The sequence below is a fragment of the Aotus nancymaae genome, unplaced genomic scaffold (genome assembly GCF_030222135.1).
Source record: "Aotus nancymaae isolate 86718 unplaced genomic scaffold, 86718_ANA_hifiasm-v0.15.2.pri h1tg000158l, whole genome shotgun sequence".
Lineage (NCBI taxonomy): Eukaryota > Metazoa > Chordata > Mammalia > Primates > Aotidae > Aotus > Aotus nancymaae.
In genome coordinates, this window is record NW_026988573.1 from 733,253 (window position 1) to 750,143 (window position 16,891).

A 16,891-nucleotide genomic window follows, 5' to 3' on the forward strand; every position below is an offset into this window, starting at 1 on the left:
TTTTGTATTTTTTTTTTTTTTTTTTAGTAGAGACGAGGCTTCACCATGTTGGCCAGGCTGGTCTTGAACTCCTGACCTCAACTGATCTGCCCACCCCGGCCTCCCAAAGTGCTGGGATTACAGGTGTGAGCCACCGTTCCCAGCCAGATCTCAGTGTATTTAGTTCTCCAGACCACAGCCAAAGGGGAATGCACTCACCTTTCCTTCTCGTTTACTTGGGAGAGGGAGACCACGACAGAAGCCAGAATTCTGATTTTGTGGCTCCTGAGCAAGGGCAATGACCTGGCTTTCACAGCATTGTCAAACCCTACACACTGTGAAATGTGTCCCTGGCTTCTGAGCTTGCCCAAAGTAATGTCTGACTGTTGTTTTTCCCTTCGCAGGGGACGACTTAGCTTCTGTATTGTTGCTTCCTCAGGGGGAGACAGTCGAGAATAAAAAGTGTTCTACCACCTCTGCCTGGCTTGGTTTCCTGGGATTTATCCCTGAAAGAAAACCTGCATTTCTCCCAGGACATCAAAGGACACTGGGCAGTAGCCACACAGGCAAAACCTCCGCAGACAGCAGAGGGCCACCCTAGGCAAGGAAGCATGCCTGTCTCTAGTCAGCTTCTAAAAGGTTCATGCCCAAGCTCCAGAGGGCCAGTATTCAGATCTTCTGCCAAGGGTGGGAAGTCTAGGAAGTCTCGTTAGAGATCCTGTCAGTTAAGAAAACCTGAATTTTCCAGAGAAATTAAAAACTGCCGCCTGCCAGTTTTAGTTTCAAAGGAGTTGCTTCAACCATTAAAATGGGCAGAGCAGGCTGGGCGTGGTGGCTCACACCTGTAATCCCAGCATTTGGGAGGCTGAGACGGCTGAGTCACTTGAGGCCAGGAGTTCAAGACCAGCCTGGCCAACATGGTGAAATCCCGGCTCTACTAAAAATACAAAAAAAAAAAAAAATTAGCCAGGTGTGGTGGCAGGTGCCTGTAATCCCAGCTACTTGAGAGGCTGAGGCAGGAGAATCACTTGAACCTGGAAGGCGGAGGTTGCAGTGAGCCAAGACTGCGCCACTGCAGTCCAGCCTGGGCAACAGAGTGAGACTCTGTCTCAAATAAATAAATAAATAGTAAAATGAGCAGAGCAATGCTGATTTCCAGACACAGCCAGGCAGAGGCAAGCAACTGAAAGCCACATTGCAAATGACTCATCCCTGGTCCTTATATGGAAGTCCCAGGCCAAGAGATCATAAGCCAAATTGTGTAAAGGCAGTTTCCGGCCTTCTTCCAAAGCCTTGAAGGGCATGGAGCAAGGCGTGCTGGGAGCTGCACTGTCACCTCAATGCACTCACATGATCACAACCAGCAAGGCTCAGGAGGGTGAGCTCTGGAGCACTCACGTGTCAGTGGGGTGCCACCAAAAGGACTCCGTGGCACCCAACATGCCAGGCATGGCGCAGCAGCACAACCCCGCAGACCATCTGGCTCTGGGGTTTCTCTGTAGACAGGATTTAAGTCACCGCCTCCCACACTATGCCACTCAGCCACTCTCTGAGGAAGAGCATGAATTTGAGGCAGGTAACAGGTAAGATTTGTGGCCGTACACCAGATAATTCACCAGAATAAAAAGGGTCTTCTTAGAGACAAAAGCCCAAAGCCACTATTTGTCAGGCCCCTCCCTCCTCAAGTCACTGAAGGTAGCCAAACCAGACCCTAAGGCTTTCTATCTCTGGACTAGTCCCCTGCTTGACCTATAAGCCTGCCAAGGCCAGTGTAAGTCACTCCGTGTCCACACAGCAGAGTAGTGCAAAACAATAAATTTTTATTTGTTCACAGTTAAACACAAGCAACTGCCTTGACATTTTAGAACATTCTAAGAAGGACAGCAAACCCTTTTGATTCCAATTCCCATTCACTAAGATTGTACCATTTTATCTTGCAGTTCATATTTATGGCATCTGATGTGGATTGTTGACATGCTTTTAAGATGAGGTGGGAAAGTTTAGACCTTTTGACAAGAGCTGACTTTCTTCAATTTAACTAAAAGCAGTCTGTTAAAAAAAATCAGTTTCTTTTCACTGATGGAACCCCTTTAAACTGCAAGTCTGCCACACATGGTTCATCCATGATTGAGTTATAAAACTAGATTATGTCTTAGCAAAATCTGTTCCTCCGTAATATATTTGTGGTCCATAGAAGTCGTCTGCAAAGTGATTACTGATTCTTCCTAGTGCAAAATGCATGGCTGCCTCTTTCATAAGCCCAAGTATTTGCTACACAGAGCAGCTCCTGTCCAAACACTGGGAGAGGTGGGGAAAGGGAGGGAAGGGTTGGTCTGGGGGTTCTCAAGACTCTCAGGGTCTCCCCCGAAAGGTCCATGCTAATGGTTAAATCAGCCTACTTATCCCAGAGAATGGATAATGTGGCACTGGGAAGTGGGGCGGAAGCTCCTCTGCCTTCATTGACTCATTTCATGACCAAAAGTGTGGGCACAGGTGCTCGGCTCTTCCAGGCAGGCTTCCCCTGTAGCTGCAGCTGCTCTTCCGTCAGGCGAGCAGGTATGGATTGCAGGATGGCATGGAAGAGACAGGAACACACCCCCCTGGGCACATCGAAGAGTCCCAGACAGGGAAACAAGCCACATGGGACAAGGGTCACAGCAGCAGCCTAGGGGCCAGTCCTTGACCTAAACTTGTTCTTTTACCTACAGACAAAAGCTTAATCAAGTGCAATCAATTACTTTGCAGCAATCTGGGGGGCATGTGTCACATCTGGATGTAAACAGATACACAAACATCTTCAGACTGGATACATTTTTCCAACACTCATCGCAGGTCTGTTTTAAAGCATGTACCCTGGAGAGTGAAGATGCAGCAGACACGGTGTGCTGATTTGGTCACTGCACACAAGGCAGCTTTCTTCTCCAAGTGGGGCAGAGCCCCCTGGGGGGACCGTGCTCCAAGAATATCTGCAGGGGGCGGGCAGCACTCCATCTCACCAAGGTCCTGGCCGGGCCTTCACGCTGCCCAAACCCTCCTCCAGCCTGTACAGGCTTCCTCCCGCCTCAGTGCTTTCAGTGAGAAAAAGTGAGTATTGTTCTGCAGCACTTTTGTTCGCTCTTCAGTTCTTTCTTTCTTCAAGTGGTATGCTCTACTATTTGGTAGAAATTCACATTGGCTCGTCACAGCACACTTCAGTTCTGCTGGCTACACAAAACATACCCAGTTTTCTATTCTTAACAGCGAGTCTGAGCCTCTGTGGTCTCAGAGATCCTTTCATCCCCACGACCATTTTATACATCCTCCTCTAAACAAGTGCTAGAGTTTTATCTTTCTCAACAAATATACCAGAAACTACACGTGCTGTTGTAAAGGGGACAGTCCAAGTCTGGGGTTTCACTCCCTGTTGTCCTGCTTTTGCCTAGTAATGTGTGGCCTGGTGGGTGAATTCTTCTAATTGTCAGTGGCTTCCAGGACCCGTTCCTGGGTTTAACAGTTCACCTTCTCAGAACAGTTTGGCTGTTTCCCCCAACCACGTCACATAAACTTTGGCTCACAAAGTAGCTCACCTCTCGCCTCTTCACTCATCAAGCTTAGTAAGAAAATTCCGCAGCTTATTCCCAAAGGTCGGGCAGCTTTTTCCTCCTGAAAACCACTGTGGGCAAACCCAGGGAGGTCACTGTCTGTCCACCTGCCTTAGGAATGCTGGGCCAGCACTCATCTCCAAGGACATCTTTAACAACCTCTCCACCTAAGAAATGAACTTGACCTTCCTACCTTTGGGTTTCCGTTTTCTTCATGATGTGTTTCTTCCAATCCCATAATAACAATTTTTATAGACTTTATGGCAGAGCCTCGTCAACAGCTTTTTGAAAATCCATAGAAGTTCTATCAGACGCAGATCTGCGTGCTTATTCACCTGCAGGGACTCGGGAGCTCATTTGCTCTGCGTCTTCTTATCCCCCTCCCCGCTAAAACTGTAGTGCTCCTTTTTAAAATGAATCCCATGCTGCACAGCAGCAGACTCCAGGCTCCTCGGGGCCTGTGCTGACTCTGGTTAGTGTCAGGTGGGGAACCGAGTAGGTTATGCATATTGGCCAAACAGCTGAGACAGGTATCCTCGCCCATAGTGATTTCTGGACAGAGACCATCCAATTGCAGTATTTATGAATACCAAGCTGTTTAATTGGTTTCAAGGCAGACTCTGCCCTTAATGCTAATTGTACTAATGCCTTTGCCCAGAACTGAAATGCCTCTCGAGAGTCCTACTATCACCTTTCCATACTTAAAACTAATCACTGCAGCATGATCAAGTGACCTGTTGACTCCTGGCAGGTTTATCACTTCCAAAACCAAACCAAACCTAACTACTGACTCTGGGGTTCTTTGCAACACAGAAGCCTGCATTTTTAGGTTGGGCACTTTCAACCTAAGTCCAGGTCTCGATCCCCCAACCGTAGCTGAATAAACCCACAGCCTCCTAGAACTCAAAGGCACCTGAGCTTGCAGCCGCCTTTGTTAAAAAGCTGAGTAAAGGGACACCCAGGCCGGATGAATGAAGCTCCATCCATGGAGCTTCCAGCCTAGGCCTCTCACCGCTTGACCAAGCTGTCTCCTTTCTTCCTTTTATTTTTACAACCTATCCACTTCTAAAATGTTTCTTTTTCACGTGGCCTCTTTTCCTTTGCCAATTAAGGAAAAGGCTTTAAGTGCCTGCTATCTTGTTCTGTGGCACAGACCTCTTGGGCATGAGGAGGGGAAAGTACTTGTGTTTCAGGATTCACCGATGGGACTTCTTTCCCTTTCTAAATTTGTTCACATTTTCCTTTTCTAAAGCTGAACCAGGAAACTAGACCGTACTGGATTTTAAGCTTTCCTTTGGACAAAGCTGAATTAAACGTGTGGTATCACTAATACTCCACATCTGACATTCAGTGACAACTGCCAGCCTGTGCTAGGCCGAGTAGGGACCTAGGGACCACACCCTGCCACAGGCTGGGAATCAGTCACACCCAGAAAGCCTGCCCCGAACAGGTTTCTGCTGGTATAGCCAGGGTGACACGGATTCTCTGTCTAGTTCCCTTTAGTTAGGGATGCTGGAATATTTATTGCCATGCTTTAAAGAAAAAAAAAAAAAAACTTTTATTCTCTCGTGCTGGAAGTCTCTATGTGCACTAAGATTTCGTACCGTGAGAGGTTTTTTTTTACCTCTTTGACTCAATCCTTCTCTTCTTTTTACTGAAAGAACAGAAACAGGAAAGCCAAGTTCTCTGGCTCCTTCTTACCAACTTTCCCCTGCCTCAGCCGGACACCAGGCAACAATTCTTAGGCTTCTAGCATTTATTTCAGGAGTATTTGTTGAGTTTGGATTCTTTGCCACTGCCACTTTTCTGACTAATGTCCTCACTCATGAGCATACGGGGCAGCCTAGTGCCAGCATTCTCCCAGACTCTGCTTAAATTGCTCTGCCATTACTAAAATAGAGAGTGTGATGACTCAGCTCCCTGGAGAGTCAGCCCCTGATAGTTGGAATTGGTATGAAAAAGCTGCCCCCCTTCTGGTGGCCTAAAACCTGCTACAGCAAGGCAGCCATAACGGCCTGAGAAATCATGGTCACATATACTTTGCAGAAACTCGTTTGGCCCTTCAGAGCCTTTCTGCTGCAGTGTCACAAATAAGCTGACATGAACAAGAGGCGTGTGCACACCAAGGAAGGCCAGCAGACAGGCGGCTCTAACAAAAGGCCCGGCAAGCCGAGACCAGCCTGCAGGTGCAGTTCCTCATGCTCAAGTGCTTCTCGGGTAACCTCTCCCAGTGACTCCTCCTTGCCTCCTGCGAGAACAGGTTTTATCACCTACACACCAGCCAATAGTACCAGCATTCAAGCAAACACCAAATAAATAAGAGGTAGTGGGGCAAGAAGGGACAAGAGCTTTCCCAAAGGGTGTATGGGCTCCACAGTGCCAGCTCTAGATTTCTGAAACAACAGGCTTCTGTTCACACAGAACTTTCTAGGAAGCTTATCAGACTGCCAAAAGAATGTAATCATGAAGAAACCACTGTTTTCTAGATCTGCTGCTTTAGATGCTGAACTTCAGAATCAAAAAGCATGGGAAAGTCTCTTGTAAAAGCTTTCATGTGAAGACAGCCAGCTTTGCAGGCGACATCCTCCTGGAAGGGACAAAACTGGACTTACCTGCAATGCAACAAACTACCTAGTCCCATTGAGAGCCAGCCCAGTTATCTGAGCTTCAGGAAAGCAGAAAGTGGTGTGTTAGACTCAAAGATTGAATTTGGCCTCATATTGCACAGGTTCAAAGGACACAACCATTTGGGGTGGGAAGGAAGAAAATAAAGCTACTAAGGAACACCAACTGGCCCTTGGATTAGAACACACTGCGAGGTAAATGAGAAGGGGGGTTAGGGGCGGGTGGAGGGGAAGGTCAAGAGGCATTTCGATGCCAGATCCAAAAACCGTTCTGCATTCGGTCAGCTGTCCAAAGGACCTCCGTCCCATTTCCACACATGAACTTGCACTCAGACCCTGGAAACAGGAAAGCTTTGAAACGTGCATTCACACCTCCTGTTCTGTGCCAACAATATGCAAGTTAACACTGATTCACCATCATCCTTAGCTGTGTTCATGATGAGTCTCATTGTAGTCCATGATATGTAGCTGTCCAACACTGTCCGGGTTTGGGGGAGATGGGTGCGGGCCGTCTAGGTTCAGGGAAGTCTTGGCTTCCACACCCAAGTCTTTGCCCAGTTCTGGCTTTATGCTCTCAGAAAGGCTACTGATGACCATGCCGTCCTCATCACACTGGCTCTCACTCTTATTACGAAATAACTCTCGGGCCTTCATACCCAGGAAGCTTTTTGAATCGGGAAGTGAGCCCACAGTGGTGGGGATGCTGGCAGAGGATTCTCCCATAGTTGTCTCCCACCGACTGCTGAAAGGGCCTGCCCTCTGGTTTGGGGGTTTCTCCGGGGTAGAAAGCTCACTGCTGCTGCTGCTGCCTCCACCTCCTCTGCTTCCACTACTGCCCCGAGTGCTGCTGGGCCTGGGGGTCTTGGTCTCACCATTATGGCCAGATGCCTCTTCATTGTGCCCTACCATGGAATCTGAGCAGTCGTCATTACAACAGTCAAGCCTGTAAGAAAGCCAGGGAGGAAAAAAGGCGCTGGTGAGTAAGCGTCCACATTCGGAAGATGTGGAATTACACTGACACTCACACTGATGCTGAACTCTGCTAGCCCACTCTCTGTTTCATAATACTGGACTCAAGCAAAAGATCTCATCAAGAGAAACCTGTCACAACTAGGGATACTAGGTGGCAATCTTAAATGTGAACACTTCCTGTGGCCATATGGAGGGACTCAAGGACAGGAAAAGGAACACGGAGAGATCACTGGGCGTTTTGAGGAAAGGAATGTCAGAGTGGTTCTCTGAAATGCAGTGAGCTGAGTGTCGCAGCCCTGTGTAATCAGCTGTAACTGCTTCCCACACCATGTAACACAGTCCTCGTGCTGGTACTGGCAGCTTAACCCCAAGGTCTTTCATCAGTTCTTTGCTCCTACCTTTCTTCTGCTGCTTCAGCTGCTTCTGCTTTTTCTTCTTCAAGTTTTTTCAGGAGGCCATCTTTCTCCAGTCTGCCATATAAATCTAAGATCTCCAATTCAAACACCTGGGTTATCCGTTTCTGAGCCTCATACCTGCTCTCTGCGGCCTGCAGCTGTCCTCTGAAAGATACAGACCAGCCAGAATATAGGAAGTTCCACTTAATAAAAAACACAAAAACCTTTCCTGATGAAAGTTACCTTGCCTGGAGTTTGACATCCTCTAAATATTTCTTCTGTTCCAAAAGAAGGTGGTCTTTCTTGGCCAGGTGAGATTCCAGTTCCAAAATCCGTTTTTGGGAGGTATCAAGCCTCTGAGTCTGCTGGAGAACTTGGCTTCTGTTTTTTTCTAGCTCTTTCCGATAGGCAGCTTTCATCATTTCCACTTCCTAAAAAAAAAAGACTAGAATTCGTACTTATAAAAAATAAACACGCTGTATCTATTTTCAAAAGACAGCGTAAGGACTGAGAAGGCGCTTTAGTATACTGATAGTAGAAATATAAACTAGTACAACTTTCTGGAAAGTAAGCTGGCAGTATTATCCTAGTAACCCTTCCTTGAAATCTATCCCCAAGGAAATCATGTGAAACATAAATAGAGATTTTGCACAAAAAATAATCATCACAGCATATTTATAACAGCAAAAACCTGGAAACACCATTTAAGTCTAATGTCAGGGGAACAGTTAAGTAAATTAAAATACATCCTATATTTCTAAGTCTTAAAAAAATGATATGGTATCAGTAAAAAGATTAAAAAGCAGACTATAAGACTGTGTGAACAGTACAATCAACTATGCAAACATATACATATACAAAACACCAAGTGAAAATATGCCAATATTCAGTTATCCTTTCAGTCTAGAGGTACTGCAGGCCACTTGCTTTCTCTTCTGCTTTTCTCCCCTCCTGACAGTAGTGCAGGAACGGCTACAGAATGGAACACTAATGGAGCAGGTATGCTCAAGCAAAGCAGTCTTTGCAGACTGGGTGCCCTGACAAGGTTTGTTGATCCTGCTATGGCAGATGGCCTGCTGCCGACAGACTAGACTAGCTTGAAACCCAGAGCAGATACACACTAATGCTCAGAAAGAAGGCAGAAAGGATATTTTCCTAACAAGCCTGTGTTACATTTGTGTGTGTGGTAAAATGCACATAACATAAAATTTGCCATATATATATTTTTAAAAAACATAATAAGCCATAAACAGCAAGGAGATGAGCTTTCATGAAGGTGCCTCTGCCCTGATGCTGTCTGGTAAGCCCAATGCTTCCTTGTTATAGAATGCAACTGATTTAAGCTCAGAACTGGCTCTCAGATAATGTGGCTGTTCCAGCTGCGCTAAATGGCTCCAGACTTCAGCACAGGGCAGGTGAATGCATCTATCTGGCCTTTGTCATAAACAGTAGGACTTATTTAGGGATAATAATGCAAGGCTTCGAATCAGGAACATCCGCCAGGAACATCCGTGTACTCTCACTAATCCTTACAGCTACCCCTACCAACCATTCCCACCTGATTTCCTACCACTCACTCTTCCTCTTTCTCTGGATGCAACAAGAGCAATCCTAGCCCCAGGTTCAGGGGCAAATCCTGACTGGGTCAAGGCATTAACTAGGCTAGGCTAGGGATGGGCACAGGACAGGCCTGGCCAACAGTGGAGATGAGAAGTATGGTGGAAGTGTCTGGGAAAGTTTTTTTTTTTTAAGACAGAGTCTCACTCTGTCGCCTGATTGCGCCCAGGATGGAGTGCAGTGGCACGATCTCAGCCCACTGCAACTTCTGCCTCCTGAGTTCAAGTGATTCTCCTACCTAAGCCTCCCAAGCAGCTGGGACTACAGGCATGTGCCACCACGTCCAGCTAATTTTTTGTATTTTAGTAGAGACAGGGTTTTACCATGTTGGCCAGGATGGTCCTGATCTTCTGACCTCATGATTTGCCTGCCTCGACCTCCCAAAGTGCTGGGATTACAGGCGTGAGCCACCGTGCCGGGCTTGGGAAAGGTTTTCTTGCTGAGAAAGAAATAGAAAGAGATGCTCTCCTCCTCTGTGGGACATCATGTCTGCCTGTGGCACACACCTGGCAACCATAAGTGCAGGTAGCTGGAGGACAAGGCCTACAGGATAAGCAAGGCAGCGCAAAAGAGTAGAAACAGCCTGGCTCCTTGACGCTGCCCCTGAATGCCCAACTTGACCAACTGGGAACTCACCTGCCTCAGGACCTCTTGTCAAGGAATCGATAAAATTCTTCACTCTTAGGCCGGTTTAGTGTTTTTTATTTTTTTGTTTTTTTGGAGATGAAGTCTTCTTTTTTTTTTTTTTGAGACAGAGTCTCACTCTGTCGCCTAGGCTGGAATGCAGCGGTGCAATCTCAGCTCACTGCAACCTCCGCCTCTCAGGTTCAAGCAATTCTCTGCCTCAGGCTTCCGAGTAGCTGGGATTACAGGCTCCTGCCACCATGCCTGGCCAATTTTTGTATTTTTAGGAGAGATAGGGTTTCACCATCTTGGCCAGGCTGGTCTTGAACTCCTGACCTTGTGATCCACTTGCCTCAGCCTCCCAAAGTGCTGGGATTACAGGCGTGAACCGTCAGGTCTGGCCGGTCTAGAACTTCTGAGCTTAAGCAATCCTCCTATTTCAGCTTCCCAAGTAGTTGGCACTATAAGTGTGTGCCACCGGGCCCAGCCCTAGTCATCCTGACTATCACAACTCAGCTGCGCATCACCCCTGTTTTATGAACTGGGAAACAAGGCCCCAAGGAGAGGTGGGTACTCAAGGTCCCAAGGAGCACAAGCCGTCTAGGCTTCTCTCGGGAGATGGCGCGGGCGTGTCTCAGCAGCGTTCTCTTGTGCCTTGGATCTGTTTTTCCCCCTTTCTGTTCCCAAAGCCATTACACCTCAAAAATAAGTGGTAACTGCTTTCTAGAGAAAGTCCCACATCTAACATCCTTCTAAAAAAGGGAGTCTGTATCTGTGAGCTGAGAGGAGCCAAGAAATAAAGAGCAACTCTATTGGAAAATTACTATCTCTAGTTCTAAGACTCCTCTCTATATCCGGCTAAAAAAAGACTCTTGCCCAAGAAACCTAAAAAGAAGGCCCATGTGTGATGGAGAAGTTAGTGACAGGAAGCATCTGAGCAGCTACTATTAAAATTCAATTCGCAACTCATTCACTAACATTACCTGAGGCTATTTATAAAGTGAGTTAAAACTTCTGCCTCCACACCACTGGTGAGGCACTAATTAACGTAAGATCATCCCAATGCTGGCCTTGTTGCCAGGACTGAACTACCATCTGCAGAAATCCAATATTAAAAGGAAAAAAAAACTGGTATGTATACCAGGCTATACCCATGGTCCTGAGAGGTAGGGTTAAGCACAATTGGTTCCCCATCCTTTTTTCCTCTCCCTCTTTTAAAGGGGGCATAGGGAAGAGAAAGGAAACACTTCACACCTACTCTGTACCAATTACTATTAAGTGCTTTCACTTAACTTCAAAGCAACCCAGTAAGGAGAAACAAGCTCACATGGTGGCTGGAAAGTGCTTGTAGAGCTGGACCAGGGAGAAGTGGGACTGCCACTCTGTATTTTAGTAAACAAGTCATAAAACCATTCTATATGACATGCCGGAGACTTACTGTCTGGGTCTGAAAAGCTTTCCCCACTAAGGTCTGGCTCCCCAAGCCCTGGCATACCTTTGTGGTATCTGAGTGCTTGTTCTGCAGTTGTTCCAAATATAGCTCGTTGACCTCCCCAAGAACCAGCAGCTGTCTGTTCAAGAACTCCATCTGCTGCTGGACCGACTCGCTGTTTGAGAGCTAACCAAAAACATAAGCAAAGTGAAAAATCCGAGGACATAAGACTAGCACATGGGCATTAAACAGGGAACCAGCTAGGAGCACAATATTTCAATGTTAAGGCAAAATGACCAAGTCCCAGGGTTTTACGGTCCATGACAGGTGGAGAGCTTGGCACCCAAGAACAACAAAAATAGACAGCAATGCACTCCAGAACTGTGCTCTGCGAAGGGGAAGCAGCACAAATGCAGTCCATCAAAACTGACCACTCACAGAACACCTGGAGCAGGTGGACAGGTATATGACCAAAGTCCAGTGGGATAAACCCTAGGGAAAACTCACTGTTCTTGAGTAAACGATGTAAAAAGTGCAACGATTCCCAAAGGAGAACTCACACTCAAAAACCCGAACACACTTTTTACATTGATGTAAACGAGCTATGAAGAAAGAGTTCCACGGGAGACATGTAGACCAGGGTTTAGAAGAGGCACTTCTTTGCTGCAGGGGCTGCCTGGGCATTGTAGGATATTTGGCAGCATCCTGGCTCCTACCCACTAGATGCCAGTAGCACCAAAAACATCAACCTAAAATGTCTCCAGACATTGCCAAATGTCAGGGAATAGGAACCCATGACACAGACAGTCAAGTCACAGATTTCTTCCTCCTGTCTGAAGGAAGAATGTTAGCAAACGGTGTTGGAACAGACTCAGGTCTGCCTCACTTCTTACCTTTTGAGAAACCTGGCTGAGCAGCAGCTCAGTGTGACACACCTTGTTGTTGGCCTTCTTCAATTCTAGCCGCAGCTCTGCGATCATGTTCCTGCAGTCCTCCAGCTTGGTCTACCCAAAGAGACGTGGACATGAAATTTCAGGAACACTGACAGACCAGATCACAAGCCTACCTGGCCACCAGCCCACAGAGAACTGGGAATGCCTAGCTCATCGACTCTACTATTCTTGTGCCCTCAGGATTTGACATCTTAGTTTTAAAAAGTAAGTTATGGTTGATTTCTGAGTGCCTCACTGTTTAACAAAAGAAAAAAAGAGATCTTAGATCCTCAGTTCCCAAACTGTGCACCAGAGAGCCCTGAGGCTACACAGCAAACTCACAGGGATGCTGCAGAAAGATTTTAAATTTTCGAGGGAGACACAGCGCCATCTGTTGGACACCCTGTGAATTACTAACTGGCTGGAGATGATGCTGCTGGTCTGTGAATGAAGCTGGGCTTTTTTGGTTGCAGTGATACAAAGTACCACAAGGAAAACCAGTGTGAAACAGGAAATGATGGTGTCACTGTCCACTCTGATTTCAAGGTCTGAGACGCCATGCAGTGCCCAATAGGTGCACACAAAGCATTAGTAATTGCAGGTATTTTTTTTTTTTAATTTATAATTATCTTCAAACAGCTACTAAGTTCTTAGGACATTAATTAATACTCACTAACTTATTCAGATCTACTTAATGAGCATAACTGTTAAGTGTTTCTTTTTGGCTGCAGAAAAAAAATTACTGAGACACTAAGGGAGCTATTATATGAACCAAGAAAGTTGGGGAACATCTGCCCTGAGAAAGATTCACCTGCCATGATTTCAGAGAGAAGAGCATTCAGCTTAGTGAAGCTGACCAAGTCCAGGACACCCAAGGAAACCCGCTGCCTCCCTCCCCACTGCTCTCCAGCATTCTCGCGGTTGACTCTGCCTGGTGGTGCAGTTTATACCTGTAATTCCTGGCTCTGGTTGTAGAATTCCTCTCGGTCATGCTGCAGCTGTCGGATCTGACTGTGGAGCTTGGTTACCATAGTGTCACGCTGCTCCTGAAGCTGACTGTATCTAGCTTGTTCTTTCTGCAGGCTAACTTTCCACATCTGGATGTCTTTCTCTTGTAACTTCAACTGATCTTTCTAGCAGAGACCAGAAATGTCATCATTTTAGCTGTCTTCCAACACAGGCAATTTAATACACACTGCAAACATTTCATCTGAACAGTCATAAGCTACCCTGACAATGTAAAACTACAGACGCAAACTCAGAGCTCACTACTGTCTTACTTGGCTTTAGATCAAAGTTTTCCAAATTTTGCATTAAGTAAAGAAATCTTCTCAGGGATCAAATTGCTTCCAACACTTTCAAAAGTCTGACTACCAACAATGGGTAAAATCTCTCATACATGGTACCAAGTTCACTAAATGATGAGCATTTACTGAATGCTTGCAGTGTGCTGGGCACTGAGCAAGTGCTTACCGACATAATTTCTTTAAACCATCACAACCTAAACAGTAGGTGCTGCTATTATCACTTCCATTTTATAGCATGGCTAACAGAGGCTTCAAGAGGCTGTTACTTTTCTAAGGTAACACTGGTAGAGCCGAGATTCAAACTCCAGGTCCGACTGGCTTCACACCCACTGTACAATACACACTTCTGTTTTGTGCCATGAAACAGCTTTACGAGAGTTAGTTTTATGGAAAAATAAAATCATCTTCTGACCCTTCATCATCATGCCGACTATACGCAAACATACACACAAAAAAATCACTTGTCCCCATGATTTCTGAGAAGTGTGAGGGAATTCCGAGACATAACCATTCATGTCTTAATCTCAAGTGATCTGCCTGAAGGACTGGAAAGGACTGGGAACTCTGACCTCCTCAGCTGTATAGCTGACCCAAAATAAAACAAAAAGTGAGCTCCACCTGCCCCTCCCCGTCCTCACCATGGCAGCATTATGTTCCTCCAGAGCTGCTGCTTTGATCACCTTGCGGAGGAGCCGCCTGTTCCGCAGGGCATGCTGCTGCCTCTTAAAACGCTCATAGAGTAACTGGTTGTGCAGTAAAAGCAACTGATCTCGGAGGGTTCGGATCTCATCTGAAGGAGGAGAGCCTGATTTTAAAGCAGAGGGAGGGTGGCAGAAATGCCTTTTACAGACTGTTCAATCAAGCCCCCTTCCCATGTGTTGTTAGCTTAACAAACACAATTCTTTAAAACAAATCACCACTCTCTTGGCAAATGACCACTTGGCTCCCAAACAGGAGGGGGAAGGTATGGAGTATGTGTCTCCCTTGTGAAGGAATGCAAAGGGTTGTTGTATCACGTGGGATGACTCTGAGAGCTTGCTTTCTTTTCCCCACAAATCTAGATCACACATTTCAGATGCCCTTTCTACTTCTCAAGGCCCTTCCTTCACTGGTGAGTTGTTCCCCAGGAAGACTCAGCTGCACCGCCCACCCCACTTGGGTCTTTTCTATGGAAGCCTGGCATGAAGTCTGTACTGTGTGTACTTCTTCTCTCAAGTGCATGCTACTTGCCACTTTTCAAAAATGAGAAATGCTGACTTTGCAACACTGGAGATCTTTTAGCCAGGCAGATAGCCTGGCTGGAGCAACAGCCAAGGGGAGATCTATTTCCCAGAGGGCACCTCCTTCAAGGACAAAGTAACAACTTTACCTCCAAAGTGGGTCCAGTCGACAGACTTGCTGGGTAAAGGCAACCTAGGAAGAAAGTTTTTGAGTAACAAAGTTACTGGTTGTACCAAGAAAAGAACTTATTTGGACTTTTATTTGCAGCAAGGTTAGATCACTTCCTTGTGGTCAGAATTCGCAATGGCATAAGAATGTTTCAAACTCCAGGTCCACAGAGAGTTAGAGAAGCCTACAGTGGATGCCATGGGAGGTGGCCCCACTGCCTATGACCTGGTCTCCAGAGCAGAGAAGGCCTCAGCCTGAGCTCCACTGCACACAACATGGCCTCCGTTTCTGAGGCCAGCTCTCCAGAGAAACTGAGTAGTCAAACACACTGAGAGCTGTTTTCAACCCTGTCTGTTGAAATATACAGGGAGTACACTCTGTTGTGAAGCTACTGCCACTCAAATTTAAGGAAGAAGTAGGTAATTTACCTGAGCCTATCACACCAAATCTCATTTTAAAAAGAGAGAGTTTAAATATTATTACCCCTGCCAATTTCCACCATAGCATAGTGTATAAGAAGAAAAATAAAAATATTCCCTAAGCACCTGCAAAACAGCTAATAAAATAAGGATGGGAAACAGTTTCTCAGCTAGATTCCTATGAAAACTTATGTGCCTCTAGGGGTTTGGAGGGGATGTCAGGCCACCTGAACTTGCACAAAATGCTGATGATTTTACCCTCCACCTAAATGAACTGTGATACCAAAATAGAAAATAAGAATAATAATCTGCAGCTAGAGAGGGAAACACTGTGACAAATATTCCTATATTCTTTGAAATTCCACAACCTCATTTTTACCTATAGCTTGCAGAGGACACACATGAAAGCATTTGAGTGTCCTCAGAGAACAGAGGCACAAAATGGCCTATATAAAGACTCATTTGAAATAGACTGCTAAGGAGTCATCCCAACTTAGGTGCACAGAGGTCACTCATGGGTACACATGTGAAGATGCAACAGCTAAGAAGGACATCTAACAAACAGGAGAGAACCAGCTGCCTCAGGGTGGGAGTGCGAAGAGTGATTCTTGTTCCCGCCTTACGCTTTTTGTACTTTTCAGTAAAATGGACCATTTAACACAGAAGAGAGGGCCCCAGTCCCTTACTTGTTCAGCTCCTTGCTGTGCGCGTCTGCTCCCTGCTGTATCAGTCTGTCCAGCACTTCCATTGGGGAGGTAGAGGGCACACCATCTTCCTCTGTGCTTCCTTTTGCTTTCTTTAACAGCTCCTCAGTCTTCCTGATGACAAAATGATGGGCTGTCTTTGGCAATGCCACCTCAAAAAGATGATCATACGGGGGAGGCTGCCCGCTTCCAAAGCCCCCTCTCCTCTGAGGTGGAATTTTACAAGGGCTGGGAGTGAGGATACTGGTCTCCATGGAAGTCTGGCATTCCCTGTCTCCTGCAGGGCTTTCATCAGCACCACCACAGGGCAGGTCTATGGGAGTAAAGGCTTGCTTTGGTGTATCAGGCCCAAGCTTGTCCAGGGAGGAGTGTAAAGGCTCAGGGTTCACGCTGGTGCCCTGAGCACTGGAGGCTGCTGAATGGGTCTTCCGCTGAGAACCTGAGAGACTGTCTCGGTAAAAGGGAGAGTCAAAGCCTCCTCGAGGAACCACAGGCTCGGCCTCTGCTGTGGTGATCTCAGAAAGTTCTCTAGATATTGCAGCTGAGAGGATGAGAGGAAACAAGAGAAACGGCAGTCAGTATTCCACCTGAGAAAGGCTAGACAGTTTGGGTTGCATGCTGCCACGTACCGGTGTCACTCAGAGGGGAGAGAAAAAATGGCATCCAGCTGGGCATGGTGGCTCATGCCTGTAATGCCAGAACTTTGGGAGGCTGAGGCAGGAGGATCACTTGAGCCCAGGAGATATTGACCAGCCTGGACGACATAGGGAGATCCCATCTCTACAAAAAAAATAAAATAAAATAATCAGCTGAGCATAGTGCTGCATGTTTGTGGTCCCAGCTACTCAGGAGGCTGAGGTGGGAGGACTGCTCGAACCTGGGAGGTCAAAGCTGCAGTAAGCCATGATCATGCCAC

At 46.5% G+C, this 16,891-nt stretch overlaps 1 protein-coding gene across 9 annotated transcripts in view; it reads right to left on the minus strand.

Moving 5' to 3' along the window:
* Nucleotides 1–1,779: 1,779 nt before the first annotated feature.
* The window catches only part of TSC1 (TSC complex subunit 1), a 52,507-nt gene continuing 37,395 nt past the window's right edge, over nucleotides 1,780–16,891 (minus strand). For all 9 annotated transcript variants that reach the window (XM_012457915.3, XM_064371706.1, XM_064371710.1 and 6 more), the window contains exons 15-23: nucleotides 15,958–16,516; nucleotides 14,833–14,876; nucleotides 14,102–14,268; nucleotides 13,107–13,289; nucleotides 12,118–12,228; nucleotides 11,288–11,410; nucleotides 7,795–7,982; nucleotides 7,555–7,716; nucleotides 1,780–7,127 (exon numbers count right to left, since the gene is read on the minus strand). In XM_012457915.3, the coding sequence (XP_012313338.2) occupies nucleotides 6,608–7,127; nucleotides 7,555–7,716; nucleotides 7,795–7,982; nucleotides 11,288–11,410; nucleotides 12,118–12,228; nucleotides 13,107–13,289; nucleotides 14,102–14,268; nucleotides 14,833–14,876; nucleotides 15,958–16,516 (2,057 nt within the window). In that variant the 3' untranslated portion in view covers nucleotides 1,780–6,607. The remainder of the gene's footprint in view (nucleotides 7,128–7,554; nucleotides 7,717–7,794; nucleotides 7,983–11,287; nucleotides 11,411–12,117; nucleotides 12,229–13,106; nucleotides 13,290–14,101; nucleotides 14,269–14,832; nucleotides 14,877–15,957; nucleotides 16,517–16,891) is intronic.